The sequence below is a fragment of the Mauremys mutica genome, chromosome 4 (genome assembly GCF_020497125.1).
Source record: "Mauremys mutica isolate MM-2020 ecotype Southern chromosome 4, ASM2049712v1, whole genome shotgun sequence".
In the NCBI taxonomy this organism is placed as follows: Eukaryota; Metazoa; Chordata; order Testudines; family Geoemydidae; genus Mauremys; species Mauremys mutica.
The window spans coordinates 68,048,628-68,076,608 of record NC_059075.1 but is presented as its reverse complement, the minus strand read 5'-3'; the positions used below and the strand labels follow the sequence as shown (position 1 = coordinate 68,076,608).

The 27,981-nt window shown below is 42.3% G+C and overlaps 1 protein-coding gene and 1 long non-coding RNA gene across 3 annotated transcripts in view; one reads left to right on the top strand and one right to left on the bottom strand.

Moving 5' to 3' along the window:
- DCAF5 (DDB1 and CUL4 associated factor 5) overlaps nt 1-26,126 on the bottom strand; it is a 94,858-nt gene extending 68,732 nt beyond the window's left edge. Inside the window, exons 1-4 of one of the 2 annotated variants that reach the window (XM_045015142.1) lie at nt 25,872-26,126; nt 14,236-14,379; nt 10,405-10,441; nt 7,384-7,523 (exon numbers count right to left, since the gene is read on the bottom strand). In XM_045015142.1, coding sequence (XP_044871077.1) covers nt 7,384-7,523; nt 10,405-10,441; nt 14,236-14,379; nt 25,872-26,085 — 535 coding nt within the window. In that variant the 5' untranslated portion in view covers nt 26,086-26,126. Of the gene's footprint in view, nt 1-7,383; nt 7,524-10,404; nt 10,442-14,235; nt 14,380-25,688; nt 25,704-25,871 lie in introns of those variants that run through there. The other variant, XM_045015143.1, reaches the window with a different exon arrangement.
- Nucleotides 802-7,757, top strand: LOC123369499. The gene is made up of 3 exons (XR_006579061.1): nt 802-1,202; nt 5,968-6,095; nt 7,377-7,757. It is a non-coding gene; the product is annotated as an uncharacterized LOC123369499 (long non-coding RNA).
- Nucleotides 26,127-27,981: the final 1,855 nt, after the last annotated feature.

Below are 27,981 nucleotides of genomic sequence, written 5' to 3'. Positions count from 1 at the left end.
TTGCCCAGTGTGGAAAAACCCATATATGGGAGTTTATTGTCCACACAAAAGCTTAACAGAAGAGTTTAAGGCCATTACATTATACAGATCCAAAATTTCAATCTCATTAAGATAGAAGGGCAAAAGCTGATCAGAGGAATGAATTCCTAAGTCAGTGGGTTCTTAAATCAGAGGTTCTCAAAGTTTCATAGTGCAAACCACATATTTACTAAAGGAATAAATTTCATGGAGCCCTCCCCATTCATACAAGGCAGCTGCAGTACTTGCTTACATGGAAAAGTAACATTACTTAATGAAATTTGGCAGCTAGAAACAAGGGGGAAGAGTCAGAACCATGTGAGAAGCCATCTCTTCACAAATCACTAGCTCACAAATCACTGCAGATCACAAATGCTCTAAAGATCAGTATCAGAGAACCATTGGCTGTTAATTCTAACTGTTGTTCAATAGTTTTGTGATTCACAGAGATGTGCTGAAGTTCAGAAGAAACATACCTGGTACACGTAACATCACATGTAGGTAAGTTACTTGGTTAAGCATGTTTAAGATTCCAATAGCATAATCTGCATCAGCTTTTTATTCAGTGGACATGAAAAAATTAGTGTAAGTTACATCAATTTTATGTTCTGTGGTGACCGCAATCAGCCCTGGCTGAATATGGGCACAACTCCTATTAAAAATCAGCACTAAAGAGTCTCAGCATCTCTGAAAGTCAGGTCACTTGTATTGGGTTTTTAACATTAAGCACTCAAGTTTGAAAGTGTTGGCAAAAGTTCAGACTACCCAGCAGAAGTAGTGTCACTATGACTCCATGGTAATACAAGAGTACTCTAATTACTTACATTTATTTTTGTAATCACTAAAACTATCTTCAAGTTTTATATACAGAACAAGAAAATAAAAACCAAATAAAAATACATAAAAACTTTTTAAAGAGAAAGACATGCAACTAACATGACATGTGCCTGCCATCATCTCCATTCTTCTACTTGTATATTACATGTTTTTCTGCCACATTTTTTTGACTCAGCTCTTCAGAGCAAGGACTTTTTCCTTAAGTGTCTGTATAGTACCTACTACAAATGTGGCACCTATCCAGTTTGGGACCTCTGAGCAGTGAAGCATTTAAAAGAAACATGATGATCTGCTATCCAGTTTGAAGAGGGGCTACTCTACGATTAGAAGTCACCGGAAATGGAAGAGTAAGTTGTTTTAAACTGACTGACTTTTGGGTCCCACATTTGCAAGCATCCAACATTTTGGAGATCTATAAATATCAGGGCTATTTTCAAGGAAGGGGGTGGTTTGTTTTTCTTTTAAAAAAAGAAGTTTCATGATCTATTCATTAGAGAGATTGCCTGGACATCATTAACTGATCACTAGGTTTGAGAAGTTATCCCTGTGATTTCCTCCCAAATGATCCCATTATTCATAGTCTACCACAGGGGTTGGCAATCTTTCAGAAGTGGTGTGCCCGAGTCGTCATTTATTTACTCTAATTTAAGGTTTTGTGTGCCAATAATACATTTTAACATTTTTAGAAGGTCTCTTTCCATAAGTCTATAATATATAACTAAACTATCGTATGTAAAGTAAATAAGGTTTTTAAAATGTTTAAGAAGATTCATTTAAAAATTAAATTAAAATGCAAAGCCTCCTGGACCGGTGGCCAGGACCCGGGCAGTGTGAGTGCCACTGAAAATCAGCTCATGTGCCGTCTTTGGCACGCGTGCCATAGGTTGCCTACCCGTGGTCTACCCTATAGCTACCCATGACTGGCTTTTGGTGCTCGTGAAATTGACTTTTTAGGGGGAATACTTTTAACCAATTTGCAGCCCAAGAGGGCTCAATGGTTGCCATTGATGGCACATATCAAATGCCTACAGCTGAGCCAAGTACCTCCACTGAATAGCTAGTGTGACCTCTAACTATATGAAGAGGAAAAGGCGAACAGAAGGCAAATTCATTGAGCACAGGTCAGATAAAGGGACCCTGTGTTTTAATAGAGACTCCCTTTGTAGCTTTGGTCAAGTCTCAGCCTCCAACTGATCTCAGTTTTACAGACAGGGAAACATTTCTATTTTATAGTGCTGTTCTGGTGATTAAAGTTTATGAAAAGCTATTACAAGTGCTAAAATTTATTGGAAGGCACACACAACCCTCCAGCGACTGCAGGAGTAACAGCTCCTAAAGCTGAGGTCTAGAGAGCTGTCCCTTAAAACACACTTACCGGGTGACAGCTAGGCACAGGCCCCAACCCACGCAGCAGGCCTAAATTTCTCCCTCCCATTTTTACAGCAGATCAGTTAAATCTGGAGTACCCAAGACTGTCCTATGTGTCGTACTGTGATCAGGAGAGGCAAACATTTGTTTGGCAAGCCCACCCAAAAGCACTAAGGCTGGCTCTAGTCAACAGGCAGTTGCAAAAGCAGACCAACGGTAGAGTTGATCCTTTCAGTTTACATCATCAAATCAGGTCCCTGCTGGGACATAAATGCTGTATCATTAAAACAGCAGCCCTCGCTGAGAAACACAGACTCCATTCAGTGAATGGAGATACTGGAACAGTGACAGATTGCCAAATGAAGGGTTTTTTTATTTAGTAAATATTCACTTGGCCGAGTTACTGTAACTAAATTACTGGAGTTTCACCTGCATTAAAGACACACTTACCTTTCAAAGTATAGCACGGTACTTTTCTCCTAATTTACGAAAGTCTGACAACTTGTTTAATTAAAAAACAGATTATACCATCCAAATTAGTTAATTTAATTAAGGGATTTAATTTGGTTATTGTTCTCTTCTGCTTTATTTCACACTTGCAGCTCTCACACATAGCAATATGAAAAGGTTTGTTTCTTACAAGAGACGTTCAATACCATCCCTCCCAAAGCTTGAGAAAACAAGTTTTTAAAAGGGAAAGGCTATGCAAGAGATTGAGGGCTTGGGGGAAATGAATTCCACTCTATGGCTGTTAGTTAAAATAGAATATATAATAGCAGCTTATATATGAGATTTGATATTTTAAAAGGAGTTTGCCAGACATTAAGGATTTTGACCCTGCATACATTTACTAGTAGGCATAGTGCTCACTACCACAAATAGTCCCATTGAAATCAGTGAGATTACTTACCGGTACTTACAGTGGTGAGCACTACGTCTTGTAGCAAAATGATTACAAGCTTGGGAGTTAAATGTTGAACTGGAGCCGCCATACATGTTTGTTTCTATTTAATCACTAGAAAACATGCAGACTTCATACTGAAACCCAATAACCCCTAGACAAAAGGCCATCCTTATCAACCAACCTCTTAAGAAGCTGCCCCAGAACCGTCTCAAATGTATCGAGTGCAATCCTGCTCCACGTTAAGGCCATCTCTTAAATAAGTGTCAGTAACAAGAAGAGCTGAAGCAGTGACAAATATGGTTTAATTGCAAGTATAGGTAAATATAAATGATTTCAGAAGCCTTAGTTAAACCTGAGTTTAGCCATATGATGCTAAATACAGTTTCATCTTTTGCACACTTGCCGATAAACAGTGCTCAGCTCTACTGGTTGCTCACACCCGTTGTCAGCAACAGGTAGTTTTCCCAGTACAAACAAGGCTTTACAGTCAGTCTTGTCAGAAAGAGACATTAAAGAAGGGTGGGTTTTGTTTGGTTGTTTTTTTAAGAAAAAACTATTCAGAGACCTACCTGTTTAGTTAGGTATTCACTCAATATGGTGTATTTTAATAAACCTAATTGTGTACTTACCCAACAGTGGGACTATTAGCGATACACTGTCAAGTAGTTTAGTTCAAAAATTGAGGATTTAAAAAAAAAAAAAAAGTTTTGCATAGGGCTGTCACTTAATCGCAGCTAACTCACATGATTAACTCAAAAAAAGTAATCATGATTAAAAATATTAATCGCAGTTTTAATCACACTGCTAAACAATACCAATTGAAATTTATTAAATTTCTTGGATGTTTTTCTACATTTTCAATTATATTGATTTTTATTACAACACAAAGTGTACAAGTGCTCACTTAATATTTTTTATTACAAATATTTGCACTGTAAAAAATGATAAATAGTATTTTTCAATTCACCTCATACAAGTAATATAGTGTAATCTCTTTGTCCTGAAAGTGCAACTTACAAATGTAGATTTATTTTTTGTCACATAACTGCACTCAAAACCAAAACTTTGTAACACTTCAGAGAGACTACAAGTCCACTCAGTCCTACTTCTCCTGCAGCCAATTGTTAAAACAAACAAGTTTGTTTACATTTACGGGAGATACTGCTGCCTGCTTCTTATTTACAATATCACCTGAAAATGAGAACAGGCATTCTCATGGTACTTTTGTAGCCAGCATTGCAAGGTATTTGCATGCCAGATATGCTAAACATTCCTATGCCCCTTCCTTCTTTGGCCACCATTCCAGAGGACATGATTCCATGCTGATGATGCTCGTTAAAAAAATAATGAGTTAATTATATCTGTGACTAGACTCTTTGGGGAAGAATTCTATGTCTCCTGTTCTGTTTTACCAGCATTCTGCCATATATTTCATGTTACAGCAGTCTCGGATGATGACCCAGCATATGTTCATTTTAAGAACACTTTCACAGAAGATTTGACAAAACGCAAAGAAGGTACCAATGTGAGATTTTTCAAAATAGCTACAGCACTTGACCCAAAGTTTGAGGATCTGAAGTGCCATACAAAATCTGAGAGGGACGAGGTGTGGAGCATGCTTTCAGAAGTCTTAAAAGAGCAACACTCAGATACGGAAACTACAGAACCCGAACCACCAAAAAGGAAAATCAACCTTCTGCTGGTGGCATCTGACTCAGATGATGAAAATGAACATGCGTCGGTCCGCTCTGCTTTGGATAGTTATCAAGGAAATCCATCATCAGCATGGACGCAGGTCCTCTGGAATGGTGCTTAAAGCATGAAGGGACATATGAATCTTTAGAGTATCTGGCATGTAAATATCTTGCGACTCTGGCTACAACAGCATCATGCAAACACCTGTTCTCACTTTCAGGTGACATTGTAAACAAGAAGCAGGCAGCATTATCTCCTGCAAACTGTAACCAAACTTGTTTGTCTGAGCAATTGGCTGAACTAGGACTGAGTGGACTTGTAGGCTCTAAAGTTTTACATTGCATTGAAAAATAAAACAAACTGTTATTTTTTTGTATATAATTCTACATTTGTAAGTTCAACTTTCATGATAAAGAGACTGCACGACATTACTTGTATTAGGTGAACTGAAAAATATTATTTCTTTTGTTTTTTACAGTGCAAATATTTGTAATAAAAATATAAAGTGAGCATTGTACACTTTGTATTCTGTGTTGTAATTGAAATCTATTTGAAAATGTAGAAAACATTCAAAAACAATAAATGATATTCTGTTACTGTTTAACAGCACGATTAATCGAGATTAATTTTTTAAATCTCAACAGCCCTCATTTTGCGAAATGCAGTAGAAATGTTTTATTAAACTTCACTCTTTCCCCTCCCTTAGACAACATACAAAAGCAGCTTGAGAACTGAATCAAGCCTGGAACGAAATGTTAGATTTCACCACTAACCAAGCTGTGTAGAGCACTCGGCATACACGTCACAGAACATTGTTATATTTGTGTTTGAATAGAGACAGACAAACTTCCAAGAAGGATGCTGCCAGTTCCAGGTTCTCTTTCTATACTACAGAATGTACCACCACTGGACATCACAGCTACCCGAGAATTTCTGTTGTAACACACAAACAGCAGGGTTCAGAAAAGCTGTGGATTTATTTTAATTAGAGGATGGTTTATTTTTATTATTTTGCAAAGAATTAAAAGAGAGAAACCCTGTTAAAAAGTACTACATTAAGGCACTTAGTTTCCATATACAGAAAAGAACAAATTTTTCCAGGCAACTAATAAATGTATTTGCCTTCTGTCACATTAATTTAATAGATCACGAAAGAACCTGAACACAAAGTAAGCACACACCCAAAAAACTCTCCTCATCACATAGAAGAAAGTGTAAATACAGGAGCCGAAAATTTTACAGGAGCCAAATTAATGAATCAGTAACCTCAAAGGTAAATTTTTAATTCATGTTGCATACAGAAACTGGATTTATTATAGGTACTTCTGATGGTCTTTCATGTCTAGTTCAAGGACTCAGTTCATTCTAGGGCCTGAAAATGCAGGCTAGAGGGGTAGTGCCTGCAACCCTGCTAATCACAGACAGCTGCACTAACCCCAGAAGTGGGTGGCACTGACATGTTAGTGGGCAGAGCCAGGACTCCTAGCAGATGACTAATTCAGTGAGGAACCAAAGTACTGTGGTTTCAAACAGCAGCTTTATGCCAAATAAAATGTTATATTAGAGGGCAATAAGATGAAACTGATGTAAAGTCAGGGAGGAGAGAGAACGGAAATAATTACTGCAGTGACATGATGAATGTTCTGAATTAAATGTCCAAACAGAAACTATTTTAAAATGGAGTTAAGGGGGAGAATACATACCAGTCATTTAGAGTGATATACTACAGGATATTGTAATTATCTCCAAAATGATCTTTATAATCCCAGGAAATTCAGATTTAAGATATGGAAAGGCACAGTTAGGGCACCTAAACAACCTTAACTCTGCTCTATAATGAAACCATACAATAACCATATGATTATGGATTAAGGCATTTTAATCTCAGACTAGAGTAAATTGATCTTTAGAAGACACTTCTTTTTCTAATGTGTCTTCAAAAAGGGACAAAAGGAGAAAAAAGGAGAGCTTAGACACACCAACTGTTAGGAGATGGGATAGGCTTCCTGAATATATGTATGCAGAAAAATGTACATTTAAAACTAAAATAGGATCTTTGGGGTCTGATATTTGAAGCCATGTAGGCTGGCAATCCTGTGCTATTACTAGGGTTGCCACCTTTCTAATGGCTGGTAACCGGACCCTGAGACCCCATCCCTTCTCCACCTCTTCCCCCAAGGCCCTGCCCCCATCGCAGGCAGGGTCTTCACCTGCACAGCCGAGGCCGCCTTACCCACCACCTGTGGGCTGCACAGGGCCTCACAAGCAGCCTGGCCCCAGAGGCAGCTGCAGCAGCTGCTGCACTGCCTCCTCCTTTCTGCTTAGGATTGCAACATTTGCCACAGATAAAAAACAAAAACAAAAAAACACGGCACCCAGACAGACACACAAACAGTGAAAACAAGATGGATTGTGGTAATAGGGTTGCCACCCAACGTTAGTACAAGATAGCAAATCATCACCCACAGGAATCATGCACTATACTCCTTCCCCATCCCTCAAATCTACCCCAATAAAGAGCTCTCTCTACATTAATACTCTTTTCTGCCTACAGCTCTCACCTCCATGGGGAGACTCTCGGATATCCCAAATGAGAACCCGGCCATCGTCGGATGAACTGGCAAAGACGTTATCATTCACTGGACTCACTGAAAGGCCATACACTGCATCTTCATGTGCAAACACATCCAAGGTCTCACTGCTGCAAGACAAACATGTATTATTTCCCCTCTTTTTGGTGTACATTGTTTCAGGAGGCAATTGATAGCCATAGTTTTGTCACCTGGCAGTACTGAGAGACAAGATTAACACCGCTCAGACTAGATATGAAGTTCTTGTTATGGAGTTAAAAAACAATATTTGCTAACTAAACACCTACATATCTATCACAAAAAGCTTCCAAAGTGTGAAGGTGGTTACAAGAGTGAATTTGCATTAGATAAGTTTTGTAATAAGTGAGCTAGGTTAGTTCCTCTTTCTTTTCAGTCTTTTAAAGGTTACAAGCTACTACTATACTAGTAATTGTAAACAGAATTAATATAAAATAAACAGTTATTCAACTGTGACTTTTTAAGGAAGGGAACATAAGTAAAGTAATGGGGTAAATTCATATATATAACACCAGGAATGAGTTTGGCCCAACATTGTGCTACTAACAGCACTGAAGCTTATAAAATTGCAAGAACTTCACGAAAGGGTGGAGCCAGCAACTTTGACAATAATAGTAAGGGAAAATACATTTTGGGGGTCATATCTGTTTTAAAGAAGTAACCTTGCTTACATTGTGCTTGTGCTTTTTATTTTATTTGCATTTCTTTAGAGAGTAAAAAAGGTGGTCTCAAAGGGTTCTGATTTTAGTGAAAGTTTTTGTTTGCTTGCTTGTTTTTTTACCTTGAAAGTATTATGAATGTTAACCCTGATTTCCTGTGTTTGAGAGGGGTCTTCCTGGGGCCCTAACGATGGCTAGCTTTCATTTCTTAATTAAAAAGGGACAAGGAGGTGGGAGTGTTGATTCTTTAATATAAGAATTCTTTCACCTAGAGGTTTGCCAATCATTGGAGTTAACTGTTAAAAGAACAACAGTTTTAAGAAGTCGCAGCTACTCAGCTTTCCTCTTGGGATGTCATTTCATTTGTTCTCCAGTCAGTGTCTTCCAGGATAGACCACACCTGAATTTCTAATGCGGAAAACAAGCTGAGAAGTCCCCCCCCTCACATGTAATCTTTATCCAACATACAGCAGCAAAACAAGGGCTCAAGCCCAGTTTCCACTCTCCTCCCATTTTTGTAGGTCACTTTGAAAAGGAGCAAGAAAGGAAGATGCCAAGAATTGACAGGCCATCATGACTACTTTAAGGCTAGAACATCCAGTGTGAGGCTCCTAAATTTGCTGTGTTTCTTGGGAAACAACCTAGATGCACAGTCTGTCTAGCAAAAACTCCAGGATACAGCAAGTCCTTCAAGGAAATCCTGTCTGAAATTAATGCAAGTTTTAGCAATGCCCATGCTAAAACTGCTGATCTAGGAGAGAGATTGAGTAACTGTCTCAGGAGGTGACTAACTTGGAAACCAGTTTTGATAATATAAAGGCTAGAATAGCAGCAGCAGAAAGTCCCACTTGAGCATATGAAAAAAAAAAAAGAATTTGATGGAACTAGTTTACATACAGCCATCATTAAAACATAAAATGTTAGAGTGAAATTTTAGAAAATTAAAATTGAATTCAAAATATCACACTGACTGGGTTCCCCACAGAAGATGGTGCAAACAAGTATTGCAGTATTAGAGGAATGGGACAAATGTGCTGCAATTGGACAGAATAGATCTGAAAATCCAGTATGTGAAAAGCACATACCAAAACAAAATCCAAGGAAGGACTGTGCTTAAAACACTCAAGCAAGATATATGGTGAACAATCACTTTCTGTAAAAGATGCCAGCGATAAAGACTTCTTGTCAAATGGGGGGGGAGGGGGAGATAAAACAAAACTGCGTACGGTTTTTGTTTTGATTTACATTCCTAGGTGTAAGCCAGAGAACACCTGGGAAGGATTTGCTCTTACTAAGAATGAGTGTGAAGAGCAAGACACACAGTGGTTATATTTTCTCTTCAGTCAAATGTCAGGTCAGACACTCAGGTGAAACATTTATTTTGGGACTTTTATTCAGCATAAAGAGTTTTGAACACGCTTAGCAACAGAGATCCTTCCAAATTATGCTAACCAGGCATCAAGCACCACAGAGATTTAAGGTTTATATTTCTCACTATTCTTACATCCGTTCCTGCCTTGTCTGACTTCGTATTCATTTTTCATCAGCGCACATTACTTAATCTTTATTATTTAACAGTTTGTGGGAGCTAAGCAGCATGTACAGACCAAAACATTAGCCTACAAAGATTACACTCCAGAAATCAAATCCAGATAAGAAGAAACAGTATCCTGATTGTTCAACTCTGATATTTAGACAGGGTAACACTATGATGTTAAATATATTTTGGATAACCTTTCTACCCATGTTATCTCACAATATAACTTCTAGGGCACAATTCCCCACAGCCTCGTACTTCTGGTATAAGTGGGTGTAAAATCCTACAGGTGTGAATGACCACTGCCTTGCACCTTGTGTTGTTATTTGTACCTGTAGGATTTCACACTCACTTTGTACCAAAACTGCAAGGCTTTGGGCCCTTGGAGCCAGATTTTTAAAAAGTATTTAGGCACTTAATTCCCACTGAAGTCAAGGGGAGTTAGGTCTGTAGGTGCTTTTGAAAATCCCACTAGGGCCTCAATATCTTTAAAAATGTGGCCCTTCAACTTTATAATTCCCCATTTGCAACATACTACTGTCTTCATGAGAGTACCTATTCCCCCACCCCAAAATAACAACATGAAACCAAAGGGAAAACTTCCCCACAATGTAATATTTTTTACTTCAAAATGTCACTATTAAAAAAAAAAAAAAAAAAGACAGTACATTTTGGACTAAAATGTTCTAGAAGAAAAGTAAAGACCATCAGTTTGGACACCTCCAGTAACTAAGGTTATGAAGCTGAAGCAGCAGTGGAAACAAACTATGCATTTACCTTTCAACATCATGGAGTATAACTTGCTCATCATTGCCTATAAAGAGAAATATAAACACTTAAAATCATGTACTGGTCATTAAGACTTTATAGTGAAGAAAAAGGTTTTTGCAATTTCCATTTTGAAAACAAAAGCATTGTAGAGCGATGACCAGCCTGGTTGCCCAGTGGTGAGCACTCTGCTCGTCTACACAGAGGCTCTGGTTCAATTTCTGGTTGTTGTCTAAGCACCAAGCCTTACAGGAGTGAAGAGTTCTATAGAGGTAGTAAGTCTTAAATAAGGCATGCCTCACATTGCTCAGATACTTCAGTTAATTAAGGAGTGTTGCTGATAATGCTCTGACCAGTCTCAGCCAAAATTTTAGTGCATGTGTGGGCGGAAAAGGTGATGATGAGAAGTTTCAGGTCTCCTACAGAGACACCTACACCCACTGCAATTCACAAGGGAAAGTGTAACTGCTTAAGCTGTTACAACAGAGGAAGGGCAAACTAGATGCTATCATAGTTTTAGCATTTGAATTGTGAGCCCAGTGCACACTGCATGTTAGTACAACAATGCTCAGTACTGCTGCAGTGACAGCATATTGGGCTACAATCACTGTTATGCAGGTGTGCACTCACTACTGTGACCACAATTATTTTCATATTAAAAATCAGATAGCCTCCCTTGATCATGTTCGTTAAATGCAAGTCAAACTGTCCATATGAATGCAGGCCAAGGGGACTGCATCCATAAAAAATATCCTGGTCCCTCCATGTATCCCCAATCTCTTGTAGCAAAGGTTGTTCCCCCTCCCTCATTCTCTGTACTAAACACTAGCAAATACAGGTTTAGCTTCTTCGGTTTCTGAAAGATTCAACACAGCATTGTGCATGCAGTTACCATTCATTTGCAGTGGAATGAAGAAAGGATACCAAAAAAAACCCAAAGAACCTCATCCTTAGTCTAAGTGCATCTATCCATCCCGTAAATATGATGCCAGCTATCAAGTATGTGATGTTCAGGAGAATGAAGAAGGGTTCAGAAGGAACAAGAATCCATTTATTGATATGCATTTTAAACGTAGAGAGGACTCCAAATTTTGGTTTATCTTGCACATGTTTAAATCTGTTTGCTCCATGGAATAAACATGAGAAATAAGTTTCCATGTAGCTAAGTGGAGGCAAGAAGTGTTTTCCTATGTCTACAAACTCGCTTTAGAGGCTCCTGGCAAATGAGGACACAGAGCAACCATTACTGTGCCAGCATTAGGCTATGTCTACACTTCAACTTATGCCAGCACAATGTGTGTTGCTCAGGGGTGTGAATAAACCACCTGTTTAAGCATCATAAGTTACACCGACATCAGTGCTTGTGTGCACAGCGCTGTGTCAGCAGGAGAGTTTCTCCTACCGACACGGCTTCTGCCATTCGCAGAGTTGGTGCAGCGTTGTAGATGTAGACACACCCTTAGATTACTGTGTAGTGGCTCTTTTCCATGGTCCCTTAATCAAGCCATTTACACAAAGTGCCTAGTTTAGATCCAATAAAGCCACATTGATTTCTGTGAAATTACACCAATGATGAATCTGGCCTAGTTTTTCCCAAGGACTTCGAACTCCACCCAATATACACAGATGAACTGGAGAGGAAGCCATTACATCAGGCGGACTTCAATCTTCTACCTATTAAGGAACCTGCTTTCCCCTCCCACCACAAGCTGCAGGAGCAGAGTGAGGAAGAAGAGAGAAGTGGGGTGGGAAGGGGAGAATACAAAGTGGCCACGACTTGCCTCTATCTCTGGTTCTATCACTGTGGTGGGAGGAAAAGATAGGGATGTGGCCAGGACCATAAATTGACTGGGTTACACGTGGCACCCTAGTAGTTGCTTGCTGTTAGAAGTGTCTCCACCATTCAGGTAAGTAGGGATCACAATAACTTGACTCTACTGTGATATTTAAAGAAAATTCATACCAAATTATTCTCCACAAATGGTATGAATTGTGTGTGTAACTCTTCCACTTCATTTAGAACATCTCCCCTTTTATACTGGTTATGACAATGAAAGACCAGAAAATGCCCACTATTCTATTCAATTATACTTCTGGGGATGGAATAAAGCATATACAGAAGGTGGTTTGGTAGTCAAAGCCCCAGATTTGTATTAGTGGGACTCCATGGAACCACAAGTTCAGTTCAGCTTTTCATTCACTCAAAGTATGAAGTTGAGTTCAATACAGTTTACTATGAGTATTTAAAAACCATTCATGTTCTCTGTGTTCATTGAACATTAAAGGCTTCATGGCACTCCTCATAGGAGCAGGGTTTGCCTGGTGTCTTTGGCCAAAGTTTCCCTTCCAAAGTTTGTTCTGCAGAGCACTGTCTACCCAGCTGCTGTCCTCCGCTCTAGAAGTAGCTTGATACAATAAACTTTACCTGTATACATACACACAAAATGCTTTGAGATCTTTTGGAAAGAAGACTATATATTTATTTATTTTCACTTTATACTTGTTTTAGGCAACCTGCCTCAATCCATAACAAACACACTATCAAACATTTTCATGATAAGAAGGAATAGTTCTTTCACTGTTGGTATGAACTAACAGTTCCACTCACTTAATCAAGTTTCCATATTTTAGTTTTTCAATTGCAAAAATAACCTGATTTTCTGTGATTGAACTTCAACTCAATTCAAATTGCAATATTATACAGGACAGGGAAAAACCCTGACACTTGCACTTCTATCATACCTTTCAAGGATGTCAGACCACTTTATGAAGTATATTTAGCCCCCTTTTATAAAGGGAAATAAAATAGAGAAGGTAAGAGACTTAGTTTACAGCACTGACTATGAAGTTCACAAAATCTCAGTGGGAGAAGGAAATCAAGAGCTCCAAAAATGTGCTAAAAATAAACAAACAACTATATCATAGGGTGGGCAGATGAAGGATACATATTTCTTTCCTTTCTTGACTGGTCTCATTAGACTGTAGAAGGAATGCTCTGCATGGATTTTGATACATATGCAAATATTCATTCATTAAACATGTTTCTTCCCCTCCCCTTCTCTGAAAAAAGTTTCAATACATAAAAAAAAGGGGGGGGAAGAGGAGGGAAATCTAGTACTGATGAAAGGTGTCAGACCAAAAATTTTAGAGACCGCAGTCCTCTATACATTTCTCCAGAGCAAGTACATGTTTCTGCCACATAGCTTCTGTCCCAATACCTCAATCCTGAATTTTAAGAATTTAAGTTATTCAGTTTTAACAGCCAGTTTACTACCCAAGTGAAGTAAGACTATCAGCAAGTGGGCCAATCAGTGCCAAGTGTCTGCCCACTGAAATCTGGAATGAGATCCCAAGCTCATTTCAGAGACCACTGAACAGCCATCAGATGGTAACAGCATTTGATCACTACCAACCTGTTCTAAATTTGAACTGGCAACCTATAGCGAAAGCTCTGTATTCCATGCATACTTGTGGAACTGTCAGAGATGATTCTGTTGGAGGGTCTGCTCCTTAGCTGAGCCAGAGCTCAAGGAAGGACAAAGGTGGCTTTTAGCCATCTATCCACTTCTTCAATCTCCAAAGGCTGATTTGGATCCAGTGATATTGTTCAGAAGCCTCAGAGTTCTAGGCTGCCTATGCCAGGCTGGGGAGGGGTCAGGAGCAATGGCATAGAGCAGACTATGCCAGCTCAGCAACATTCAAAAATTTTTTTCCCATTTCAGGGGACTTCTCAAGGGCCAAGTTGGAGCAGTTTTGTGCAGGATAGGATCTGCACATTGTTTTTATTCTAAAGAGTTTATAATCCAGTCTCCTTAAATCAAGTTTCTTTTCCTCCCTTACCTCCAGAAAACACTTTTGTGTTACCACTGTTGAAAGCCAGGCAGAAGATGTTAGAATGATGCTCCCCTTTCAGCTGCACTGGTTTGACTCTGGAGTGGATGGCTTGTTCCATATGCCAAAGCAGGACCCGGCGGTCATCCCCTCCTACAAAAAAAGGAAAGGAAGCCTGTGTGACAGACTGAACTAAATGTAAGCCAATGGAAGAGAGAGTAAGGTATTTTACATTGTCAACATTCACACAGGCTTTGTTGGGATCCAGATTAATTTACCACACAGCCCCTTCCACCTCCATTGGTTTGGATATGCTAATGGTTATGAACAAAATTATTCACATCAAGAGATAACCAAATGTCCAGGTGTTATTTATGAAATGCAGAGAAGACAGCAGGTTAAGTCTAAAAGATTAAATACTTTCTTTTTGAAAACAAAAAAAACAAATATTATTTCAGCATATACAGACACAATCAGCCTGCAGGGACCAAAAGAACCTACCATAAATTGGGCTGGCTACAGGACAGGGTGTTAAGTATCAAGATTTTAATACAGATGCATCAGCATCAGCATGCCCTCTCAACTACTGTTAAATTAAAGACTTGTAAAGGGTAAAAAATGTATTTCTGTGGTGAATATCTGTCACAGGCCAGTTAATAGTGGCAATCAACAGAGCAATATGGGCTTAAATCCATTTTTTTTTAAATTTGCAGCTCATTGTACTTTTGACCATTAACCTGGTCACCATTTTGAAAGGCAGTAAACCATCCATAAAATATACTCAAATATATTTGCCAGACAGATAAGGCAAAAGTTGGCTAGGAAAGAAATATTAGCTGATTTTCAAGCTTCTAAAAACAGTATTAAAACAGTTATTAGACTTAGGCAGAATAGCATTTGACAATGCCCTTTGAACATAGAGTGCTTTTGAAAAGTACATGTTTGAAGATTTGGATAAGAAAGTATTTTTTAAAGGAACAGCCAAATAAGTTAGGCTCAAAATAAATTTAGTTGGTAATTTTTATATGTGAACAACAAATTATATTGGAGATAAGACGAGTCATTACATAGAGAAAAGTTTCAGTTAAAACATTTTAACATTTCCTTGCACAACTGGAAGCCCAAAACAGAGCAAACTTGGGCCAAAAGTGAAACTGACTACAACCAAAATGAAGCTGATTGCTTGGATAATAAAAAAGTCAAACCAAAGTCAACTGCATAGAGTTAAAAAAAAAACCCACACAATAAAAAGGTTAAATATAATAAGACTTGTTAAAACTTTTTTAGTAACAGAGAAGGGAATTTTTTTCATGGAATTGAGTTATACTGAATGTGCCTTAAGTAACCAGTTTCTCAGCTAAGTCAAGTGTTTTAAGGCAATCCTTCTAAAATCTGTTAAACAGCACAGCAGTACTCAAACACTTCTTATACAATAGAAGCAGCAAAGAATCCTGTGGCACCTTATAGACTAACAGATGTTTTTGCAGCATGAGTTTTCGTGGGTGAATACCCACTTCTTCGGATGCAAGTCATTCTTCTTTGGCTGCATCCGAAGAAGTGGGTATTCACCCACGAAAGCTCATGCTGCAAAAACATCTGTTAGTCTATAAGGTGCCACAGGATTCTTTGCTGCTTCTACAGAACCAGACTAACACGGCTACCCCTCTGATTCTTATACAATAAATTCTTTGGGACAGGGAACATCCCTTCTTCTACTTTTGTACTGCACAGTGCAAGCTGATGATATATGATAGACTTGTAATATGTTTGATAATCACTAGGAATAGAGATGCCAAATAAGTGACGTCCAGATTAATTATAAATGAACTTCAGTTTATTGGAAACTGATGTGAGCTTGGCTTTCTTGCTGGCTGGAAATGTGGCACAGGAAGTTCACATGTACACTCCAGCTGTTTTAGATGAGTGAGTAATTAATAAGTGAAGGTTTCAGATAAATGCAAGAGGCAGTCATTGAAATACATTAAATTAAGTCTTTAAGCTGAAGAAACCTGGCAGACACTGACACTTTTAATTGGTTACTTTTCAGAGATCAGAGTTATTGTCAAAGTATCAACCTGCTTGTGACAATCATGTCTTTTAGTTGTCACCAGCCAGCAACACCAGCAGTTTAGGCTCAAGCCTTCAATATGTAGGGGAGGTGATCAGCAACATTACTGTACTTCTATCAGATATGTCTTGAGATGTACATTGTAAGAGGGCTTTTTATAGAGTCAAAATATAATTTAATATTCTATTGTGGGAACAACATAAGACTGTAAAACCATCACCACATGCCTACATTACCCTAATGCTCCTAGTTCTCAAATGTGACTACCATCAACTAGGATTCCCACAAACTCTGTTAATTCTGTAAAAAGTGCATTTCCTGTCAATGCAATCTTTAAGAGTTAAGGAAGTCACCAAGTAAGGCAACATTTACACCCCCATCAACCTCAGTGCACATTTTACCACCTGAACGACACAATATCCAGGGACACTCAGAATGCTCATCTGTAAAATAAATTCCCTTTGACTTCCAACAGCCATTCAGTCCTGCTCTGACAGAAGTTACGAAGGTTACCCAAGCAAGCATAAGCATTGCACAGCAGGGCTTCCCTGCTGCAGAACTTTGTACATTTAGTGCATGTGTTCGGAAGAGGAGGAATTACAATTTGTATGGGATATGCAGTGGGAAAGTCTTATACATGTTACAATTTAACACTTTCAAGTACTGAGGGCAGGTCTACACTAAGGGCGGGGGTCGAACTAGGGTACGCAAGTTCAGCTACGTGAATAGCGTAGCTGAACTCGAAGTACCCTAGTTCGAACTACTTACCCGTCCAGATGCCGCGGGATCGAAGTCCGCGGCTCCAAGGTCGACTCCGCCACCGCCGTTTGCAGTGGTGGAGTACCGGAGTCGACCGGAGCGCGCGGGAAGTTCGAACTATCGCGTCCAGATTAGACGTGATAGTTCGAACTCCGAGAAGTCGAACTCACCGCGTCGACCCGGCAGGTAAGTGTAGACTAGCCCTGAGAGTGCAACATGGATTCCCTCTCCCTGTCGCCTCTATACATCCCCTTCTCTTTAATGGGTTCCTGTTCCCTGCAACTCCCCTTTATGCCTCTGAGACATATGCAACACTCCCCTGCAAACCTCTGAATAGCCTTTCTGGGCATCTACCCCATCCACAGCCACCTGCAGACTAGCTAAGTCTGGTACAGAGAGTAGGGATTACCTAGTAGGGTTCAGATTGACATGTGCCAGTCTGGAGAGCCATGATCATGGAGGTATGGTCTCCATTTGGCCAACGACAAGCTCCACTTCTCAGGAAAAAAGTGTAACTCCTCCCTATTTCCTGCCCACTCCATGCATCTTATTGCTAACGTCTTAGGTGTATATATGGCTACTCCATTATGACACCATTTGAGCATCTCATTATCTGTAATATATACTTATCCTCATATCAACCCTGTAAGATGGAGATAATAGCAATTCTCTATTTTACAGATGGGGACTGAAGCACTGAAAGACTAAGGCCTAGTCTACAATGAAAAATTTTGCTGGAATAGTTATGCCAACTAGCAGGAAAGAGTAATAACAAAAATCGGAACGCCTAACCAGCATCTCTCCGCCTGCAAAAACCCTAGTGTAGATGCAGCTGTACTGCCAAAGAAGTCATTTTGCTGTAGAGCTTATTTCATTCGGGAAACTGTTACAAGCTATACCAGCAAGAGAACTCTTTCGGCAGTACAAGTTGTATCTCCACTAGGAGCGTTTATTAGCAAAGCTATACCCAGAAACCCTTTCTAGTGTAGACAAGGCCTAAGAAATTTGTCCACAGGTCATACAAAGTCTTTGGCAGAACCGGGCACTGAATCCAGGTCTCTGAATCATAGGCTAGCACTCGACCCGCTTGACCATCCTTTCTCTAGGACATGGTGGAAGAAGGCAAAGGGATTTTAGATTCGCAGGAAAAGCTGCATGAGAAGTATAGCTTGTAGCTCCTCTGTGAAGGCAAATCTCTCATGGCTCACTACAAGAGAGTCCAAGAGTCCCAGTCCTTTTGGACTACCACTACCAAAGTTTAAAGTCCAAAAGAACCTATGGTGGCACAGCTGGATGGATAGATGGATGCAGGGGCAGCACAGAGGAAGCTAAAGTGTAGAGTTTGTGTATTACTGACCCCATCCCATCTAGAATGGTGGTTAGAATAACTAGTAGGTGTATGACTGGCAGTGCTTTACAGTGTCATGGTAGCATTAGAGACAAGATTTGAATGACCCAAGAAATTTTTTTTGATGAAAATTCCTTCTGAGTTGATATTTGCTATGCTGCTTCTCAGACAGAAAAGGAATGGTTCTGAAGTTTTATTTTTTAATAAAATCCATTGCGTCAATCTGTTGACAATTCCTTGCATTATGATTTTTCCCAGTACTGATAATAAGCTTGGACCTCTATATTACTTGCATCGGCAGGATATCCTTTCTTCAGGATTGGTACAATTATTGCCTTTAATCAGGGGGAAATAATAATGAAAGTAATTGTCAACAGAACAAGTCTAGTTTTAGAGAAACTAGTAGGCACGGAACAATGAGACTTCAAACCAGGCCAAAGTTACACTGATCAAGATATTCACACTCAGAGTTGACAAGCGGGCGGGGGGGGGGGGGGGGGAAAAGAGAGAGAATGGGGATTAAAGATGTTTGCTGTTTTCATCAACTTGAAGAAGGCATTTGATTTGGTTTGAAGGAAAGCATTAAGAAAAGTAGTAAAATCAAATGGATTTCCAGATAGGGTAACTGCAATTGTAAAAGAAAATTATGTACTGAGGCTCCTGCTGTGCCGTAAGAATTGGTGGAAAATTAAGCAACTGGTTCAAGTCAAAATTTAGTGTAAGACAAGGTGGCATGGAATCCCCATCACTTTTCATCATGTTCTTAAATGGGATGTCAGGAATGGTAAACAAGTTGGAGGGCATGGCACTCTAATCTAGAGTTAAGCTATTTACTTATTCCCATGACATCATACAACTGGCAAAGATGTTTGAATTAGTGAGTATACTCTTTGCTACTTTGGAAAATCGGTGTAGTCAATTTGGAATTACAATAAATGCCAAGAAGATGAAGGGGTTTTAATTTTGGAAAAGGGACAATACATAAAGCATTGAAATGCAGCTGCGGTGAAGTTGAAGAACAAGTAAAAATCACACGTGTACCCAGGAAGCTTGATGAGTGCTGATGGTTCCATCAAGGAAGAGGTTAAATGGAGATGCACTTTAGCAACAAGTGCTGCACAGAAGTTGATGAAACCATGAACTGATAAAAACAGTATGTTTGGTACCAAAGTGATAATTCACCAAACATGCATACTACCAGTATTACTCTATGGTCCAGAAGCAGCTGCATTAAATGAAACTATTATCAGAAGGCTGGAGACAGGAGAGATGAGAATTCTTCAGAAGATGGCAGGTGTAAAGTGGAATGATTTTAAGATAAATGAAGTTAGGAGGAGAGCAGATGAGAAATCATGGTGCTGGATTGGCTGCAATAGAAAATATTACAATGGTAGGGAAGAGTGTAGAAGACAAACAGATGACAGGATGCCAAAGAAAATAATGCAAACACAACAGAGGTCAGTTTGACCTAGAGGCTAACCACCAACTAGATGGTGGGACATCGCATGCAGGGACATTATCAGGCTGGACTTAATGGGGGAACGAGCCATGGACAGGAACGAATGGCAACACTTGTACTGCATGTGTAAAGATGCTTTGGGATGAGAAAAGGAGTCATATAAAGGTACATAATGACCCCTCCTCTAAAATGTTGCATCCACTTTCCTTACTCCTACAAATCAGATGGCTCTTGGCCCAAAGTATAGTTTTACTCATAGAAGTAACTATATCAAGATAGCACATTTCTTCTCAAGAGAACTTCTCTCCTTGAGTGTACTCGCATATCCCATCTATTTAGTTTAAATTAGTACCCAAGTTTTTACAGCATTTTGGTCATATCAGCACTTGCTGAACCAGTACAGCTAAGATCCACAAGAAGTAAGGGAAACCCAGTGTAACAAAACTGTTTACTAAAATCCCAATCAGTTATACCTGTGCCACTGTAGACAGAGGCATTGAACAGGTGTCAGAGACCTAATTTGGACTGATGAACTTTTATTAATAGTAATGAAGTGCAAAATGGGAAGAACTCAGTTTAACTCACAGATCCTGGATTATGTTTGCAAGATTGACAGTTTGAAAATTGCAAATTGAGCATGAAACCCCACAATGCCATTTTAGTCACTTTTCAGATAGAATCACATTTTAAAGGCTTTAAACTTGTCCTCATTGAAGACTAAAGTACTTGACAAGGGCCTTTATTCATTATGGGTCAAACTCTGGCTTCTTGCTTCAGCCCCCCATACGAAGCCTTCAGCCATGTAGAGAAATATGCCAAAGAAAAATCCACCTCCAGGACAATCGGGGAAGTGGTCACCCTTTCTACAATCCCAATTCCTCTATATCCACAGTATAAAACAGAACCCCCACATCAGTCGGTATGTTCTCCTTACTCTAAGGCTGCAGTGACTCTAGCACTGGGGAGAGGGATAGGTAGCATTCCTGTGCTCTACTCAAAGGTGTTATACTAAGTAGCATCTACACTAGGTAACTTAACCATTTCCTAGCAGAATTGCAGGACCATAAGTTTAAGCAGAAACCATTCACTGCCTTCACATCAGGGGCGGCTCTAGAAAATAGGCTGCCCCAAGCAGCGCGGTGTGCTGCGCCGCCCTTCCTCGGTCCCGCGGCGGGTCCCCTCTTCCCGCGGCTCCGGTTGAGCTCCCGCGGCAGGTCCACCGGAGCCCCGGGACGAGCGGACCTCCCGCGGGCACGGCTGCGGACGGTTCGCGGGTCCGGCGGCTCCGCTTGAGCTGCCGCAGTCATGCCTGCGGGAGGTCCAGCCGAGCCGCGGGACGAGCGCCCCCTCCGCAGTCATGCCTGCGGCAGGTCCGCTCGTCCGCGGCTCCGGTGGACCTCCCGCAGGCATGACTGCGGCAGGTCCACCGGCCCAGCCTGCCGCCCCCTAGATTTGGCCGCCCTAGGCAACAGCTTGGTTTGCTGGTGCCTAGAGCCGCCCCTGCTTCACATTAGCCATACTGAACCATTGCAGTTTTGCCCCACATACATTAGTGCTCCCCTGAACTGCTTCAGCTGATGCCTTCTGAGTAGGTACCTATCCAACAGGTCTCAGCATTATGGATTCTGGGAGATGAAAAGCCACTATGTGACAGTAGCAGGAAGGCCATCTAAAATCTTTCAGTACTGTCCACACTAGCCCTAAAATGATCCAGACTGACCCAGTATTTAGCCTTGCTGAAAGCAAATCTACTCTCAACATTTGCCAGGCATTGTAAACCACCTGGATCACTTACGTATGGACACAGAAGTATTATAAAAGCATGCTAGGAAGGACTAAGCAGCTCTTCGCACAGAGTTCCTCTAATGTATACAAAGCCTAAGTGAGCTCCCTGATCCTCTCTACTTCTGGTACACACCAGGACCAATCATTGAGGAACCAGTATCCCAGGGAGGTGACACCCCCAATCGCCAAAACCTATTGATCCAACCATTTAGAGCAGAGTGTCCCCATATTTGCAAGGGAATTGCACGCACTTATGCCAGGACTGAATTTGGCCCTTTTTAAATGTACTTAGTAACATGGTAATACTTCACTACTGTTGCTAAGGTCATCTCATTACCCTGCTTCTGATCCACACTCCTTTGGACTTGCCTGGCAACAGAATGAGAGGTGCATTACCAAACACTCTCTCTTATCCCTACAAGCTTCCAATTAAAACTTACGATCATAGGTAGGCCACTTAAATATTATTTGGTGAAGGGAAGAGCAGCAGAGAGGGAAAAAAGAGCAGGAAAATGCATACAAATATTAAGGAAACCTAGGACCATAATATCCTCCAGAAATTCTCTTGATGATGCAGTTTAAACCAGAAGAAACTACGAGGCACTGATAAACACATACTTGTGTTTATCAAAGATAACATGGACACATGGGGGGAGATGGGCAAATGCACAAACAAGAAAACATACCCAAAAGCAAGGCTTGAAAACACATTATGTAACACCTACTAGCCCAAGAATAAAAGTTCATTAGGATTCCTCTACCACCTCACCTCTTTAAAGCCACACCCTCCAGAAACCTCAACCCTGTAATTTAAAGGAATCAAATAGTTGAGTATAATTTACTGTGTGCTACACTTAACTCTTACATATAGTCAATCAATCTCAATTTTTAAAATGCAACTTGCTCTCAAGAATGGTGGAAAAGCAGGGGGGAAAAATTGTTGAATAAGCTTGCAAACTTTCACATTTATTTGTCCAATAATATATCTACCAAATAATATCTGATGAGCTACAGAGAAAGCAGCCCGCACCACTTCCCACAGCCCCCATTGGCCTGGAGCAGCAAAACGCAGCCAGTGAGAGCTGCGATCGGCCAAACCTGCAGACACGTCACGTAAACAAACCGGCCCGGCCCGCCAGGGTGCTTACCCTGGCGAGCCGCGTGCCAAAGGTTGCCGATCCCTGCACTAGGCCCTGGCCTAGGCAAACATACACTTTTCCTGGTGCAGTGTGGAAGGGAGGTGCGTTGGAGAGTTAGCCTGCCAGCAGTGGTTCCCGTCCCACAGTGCTGGGCCCAGCTCCGAGCATTGTAATACCATTCACTCAAATTTGGCCCAGGCACCCCTGACAGAGGGGCAGATGGCGAAATCTAAGGCTACATCTACACTATAGTGGCACAGTTGCACCGCTACAAGATCTCTTGTGTAGCCACTCTATGCCAGTGGGAGAGAGCTCTCCCACTGGCATAATTAAACCAAAGAGCGGCAGTAGGTATGTTGGCAGGAAATGCTCTCCAGCCAACATAGCAGCAGCACTTTTGTCAATGAAACTTATGTCGGTCAAGGGGGATGTTTTCTTCATACTGTGACCAACAAAAGTGCTAGTGTAGACAAAGCCTGAATGATTAGTGTTGAGAGTCCGTGCACCAGATCACAATAACTACAGTGAGGAGCTAGGCCCAGCCTCACAGGGCAGGAGCCACTGCTTTGGGGTGAACGCGGGGCAGGCTCACCCTCCAGTGCATCCCACCCCTCTGGGCTTCTCCTCCTCACCAGACCATGATTAGGGTTATGACAACAGGGTGAAGGGTACATATATGTAACAGTGAGTTTAAAAAAAAAATGCAGTTAGTGGGTTGCCTTAGTAAAAAGTGTGGGAATCAATATCCTAAGGCTTTTCCAAGCAGCAGCAATGTGAAACTAACATGATTCGTGTCAGTTTCTCTTGCTACCTACAGGCTTGGTAATAGCAGCAAAACACTCTGGTCATTTGTGTGTCTGCCACAGATTAGGAAAGCTAAGAGCAGCAGCAAAGGCACTTGAGCTGTTGGTGGATTTAGGGCTTGTCTACACAGAGACATTTACAAGCAAAACTATATCGCTATAACTGGCCACATGGACACCCTTACTCCAGGGAAAATGTCCACATGAGGAGTTACCATGGTATTATAGCAGTATAGTTATGCTCCTAAATCTCCTTGTGTAGACAAGGAAGGCTCATTGTTCATATTTAGGTTTTCTTTTCTAACCATTATGAATAGAATCAGAGAGGTAGCCGTGTTAGTCTGGATCTGTAAAAAGCAACAAAGAGTCCTGTGGCACCTTATAGACTGACAGACGTAATATAGGAGCATAAGCTTTCGTGGGTGAACACCCACTTCTACATGTGTCTGATGAAGTGGGTATTCACCCACAAAAGCTTATGCTTCAATACGTCTGTTAGTCTATAAGATGCCACAGGACTCTGTCGCTTTTTACATTATGAACAGAATTTTTCAATTAGTTTCCACAGCAGTTGATGGCATTTGCCTGGGAAAGATTCTTACTCAGCCCAGTCAAATGGGTTTTTCAAGCACAAGTGTTGCTACCATATACTATGGCTAGGCAAAAAGCACCCATTATGCCCCCTTTCCCCCCCTCTGTGTCTCCAATTACTGTTCACAGCATATCAGATAGTCCCCAGGCAAAACCCTGAACATTTCTCCTGTTTGGAGTATGTTGACTCTTACAAACGAGAATCCATTCTTAAAGCAAAGGCTGCAAGACACACAAATCCCAACGATGTGCATTAGTATATGTGATTATTGCTAGCAGAAGGCCAGAGAAGCAGGAAAAGTCAGTTTCTCTCTTTACCCCATTTTGGAGGAGGCAGACCTTTATTCTGGAGAAGAGGTATAATCCCCTTTTCCAACCCTATGGGGTGGAGGACCTTTTGCAACACACACACACACACACACACACACGTTTGGAAAACCATGACTGTCAGTAAGGGGAAGTGACACTCCTCTCCTGTCTCTCATAACCCCATTTTGGGAAGCTTGGGGGGTGGGGAAGGAGCTGGGATCCTCCTCCCACACACAGGGAGACAGGTCTAGGTGGGGGTCTGTGACACACTCCAGTCTGGAGAGTCTTGGCATTCAGTGGAGGACCATGATCCCTTCCCATCCACCCTTACTCGGGGGCCCCTGGCTCGGGGGAGGGGGGAACTGCAGGCAGCCCTTTCCTTACATCGGACGGGCGCTGGATCTCCTCCCCAAGGGGTGCTGTGACCCTCCCCCGGGTTGGGAGTCTCGGGCTAGGTAGAGGGAACTGCAACCCCTAGCCCCAGAAGGGAGGATCTGGGCGAGCCTGCTCCGGCCTCCCCTCCCCTGGGCGGAATAGGCCATCGATTCCCCGGCCTGTCGCTATGAGGAGCCCAGGAGAGCGAGGCCTGCAGCTCCCAGCAAAGCCCCGGCCTGGAGTTTGCTCCCTGCCCCTCCGCGCGGAAAGGGAGCGAGGCGTGAAGCACCGCAGGGGGAAAGGCACCTGCGGCAGCCCCGGGGGGACCCGGCCCGGCGCCCCGCGGCCGCTCTCCCCCCTCCCCAGGGTAGCGGGTAACGTCAAGCCAGCGCCCCCGGCTACCTGACAGCGCCCGCGCCCCAGCCCGGCACGGGCACCGCCACCCGCCCGCGGGGAGATCCACCCAGCGGCTCCATCCCCCTCAGCGCGGCCCAGGAGCGACCCGAGCCTCCCGCACCCACCCGCCCGAGCAAGGTCCCGCACCGCAGCCCCCCACCCCAGCGTGTACATGGCCCCCAGCAGCCCCCCGCCCTCCCCAGCCCGTGACCCGCTCCACAGCGCCTCCCGGCTCGCCCCGGCCCCGGCTGTTCGCTGGGACATGTCACCGGGCTCTGCCAATTTCAGCCCAGCTGGCTCCCAACGCCTTCGCCGCGCAATAAACCCCCTGCACCGCCCCCCCCCCCCCCCCGTGCCAAACACTTTCCTGCAAACTTTGTTGGGGAGTCACGCCCCCCCCCCCAAGAATACAAAAAAATGGGATGCGAACCTGTCAACCATTTTAGATCCCTCCTTGGGGAACACTAGTCCCGGGGGGGGGGGGAACTGGAAACGCCACCACAATCCCTCCCCCCTTCCCTGGGTGAGCGTGGGGGGGGGGGGGGAAGCGAGATGCTGGGGGGGAGGAAGCTGGCAAGGACTGGGGGGAGGGGGGGAAGGATCTTTGCTTTACCTGAGACCAGCCACTGGCCTCCATTGTTGGAGAATTCAATGGCATTGACACAGCCGAAGTGGCCCAGTAGGTCCTTCTTGTAGAGGTTTCTGCAGCCCCGCAGGCGTCTCCTCTGAAAGTCCTGGGTGAGCAGGGGGTCCCCCTGCAAGCCCCGCTGGGACAAGAAGCCCACCACCGACCTCATGCTGCCCCCCGGCCCAGGTCTCCTCTTCATGCTGCTGCCTCTGCTGCTGCTGCTCCCCACCGCCCCCCTCACTCTCTGCCGTCTCCCCTCCCCCCCTTGTTATGGTTATGATGATTTTTCTTTAGCCAGCCATAGCAGAGAGAGGTGTTAGACACTCCGTTGCTTCCTGATCCCCCTTAAACTCCTCCCCCTCCTCCCCCCAGCAGCTGATCCACAGCTGCAGCCTTGTCCTTAATGCAATTCTTCTGCTGCCTGGGTTTGTTTGAATGTTGGTGGTGGTGGCAACGCATTTGGATGTTTAATGGCTAACGTTGGTGTATAATACCTCGCAGACTTACTTAGGAGGGCATCCTGTTTTTGCTCCCGAACTTATTTCAAACACCCCTCCCCCCGCCCTCCAGAAAATCGCTGCGGAAGTACTTTCTTCTCCCTTTACGGTCGGATCAAGGTGTCGTATCGTTTCCCATTTGAAGAGGGGTTGCCGTGTGAAGGCACTACTAGCTCTTTTGGATGGGGAGGTCAGGAGTGTGTGAGAGGGATGTAAAAGGGGGCAGCAGCGCTATGCCTGACGTTGGTATCTGTTGCTTCTCACATGAAGCGTGGTTGCTGATCCTCAGAAAACACTACATTTGCTGAAGTCGAACGTATGTAATAAACCCAGTTGATTTAAAGGTCCCTGGAATTCGTTCCCCTTTGCACTGACTAGTAGGGGCTTTCTTCTCCATGCAGTTCCTAGCAGTGGGAAATTGCCGAAGTACAGCTAATTTTGGGGGTGGGGAAGATAACACCATGGCAATTTCCTGGGTGTCAACACAGCTGCTTCAGGGCTTGGATGGCCCTAAAAAAAAAAGCATTGGGGTTACTCCAAAATGAGCCTGGAGGGAAAAGAATGTTTCTCCGGCAAAGCTGCAAAATAACGCCTTGAGACAGACATCATTACCATTAATGGGGATGCTTTCATAGAAGTTCATCTTGAAGAAAAGGGGGGGGGGGAAGTGCCCACTTTCTTTTAAATCTCAAAAAATCTTGAAACTATGGGATTTGAGTATAAGGAATGGGGCTTTTCTAAAGTGGGTTCCAGCCTATTCTGATACTTGCTAAGAAGTTGAGATGCAAATGCTGGGACATGTAACCCAGTAACTGGGAAGAAAATGTTTTTTGGGTTTTTTTTGGGGGGGGGCGGGGGATTGACAGCACCTGTGAAATTTATACTGGAAAATGCTGGTGAATTTCTGCAGGATTTCCACACGCACCCTTCCCCCACCTCTCAAAATGGTGAAATTCTACAGGACTTTCTTTTATCCATGAATGGTGATTTGGGGCGGGGGGGGGGAGATGCCCCTTTTCCTCCTCTTGTCTGCCCTGAAAACTGATGAATTTTTGCAAGGTTTCCCATTTCTAATCTAGTTGATTGCTGTGGATCTATCCTCATGAGATGTGGTGAAATTCGGCAGGATTTCTTTCCCAAATCTGGTGTATCACCTTGCTATGCTGCAGTATGTGTGTGTGCAGGGGGAGAAAACTATTTTTATTTTCTGTTCTACAGAGCCATATTCTTAAATTTTAACACCAGATTACCATTGTAAGACAAAAGGAAAATCATTCTAAAAGCAATTAAAGTACAATATAGACATTCTCTATGGCCCCCATTTTGCAAAGACACACATACACTTAATTTTATACACTGTAAGTAGCCTTAGGATTTTTAGATGCAAAATTCCTAATGGGTACAGGTTAACTCATAGTAGTAGTACCTGTGGATGTTGTAGTTTAGGCAAGGCTCAGAGGGTGGGAAACATCCCTGACCCAGTCTTGTCTTTGTAAAGATGCCCATGTTGGGAATTGTGAGTCCCCAAAAACCTAGTGTAGACAAGATAAAAGTTTTGTTTTTCTTTACTTCATGACCAAAATTGTTGTGTTGCATTA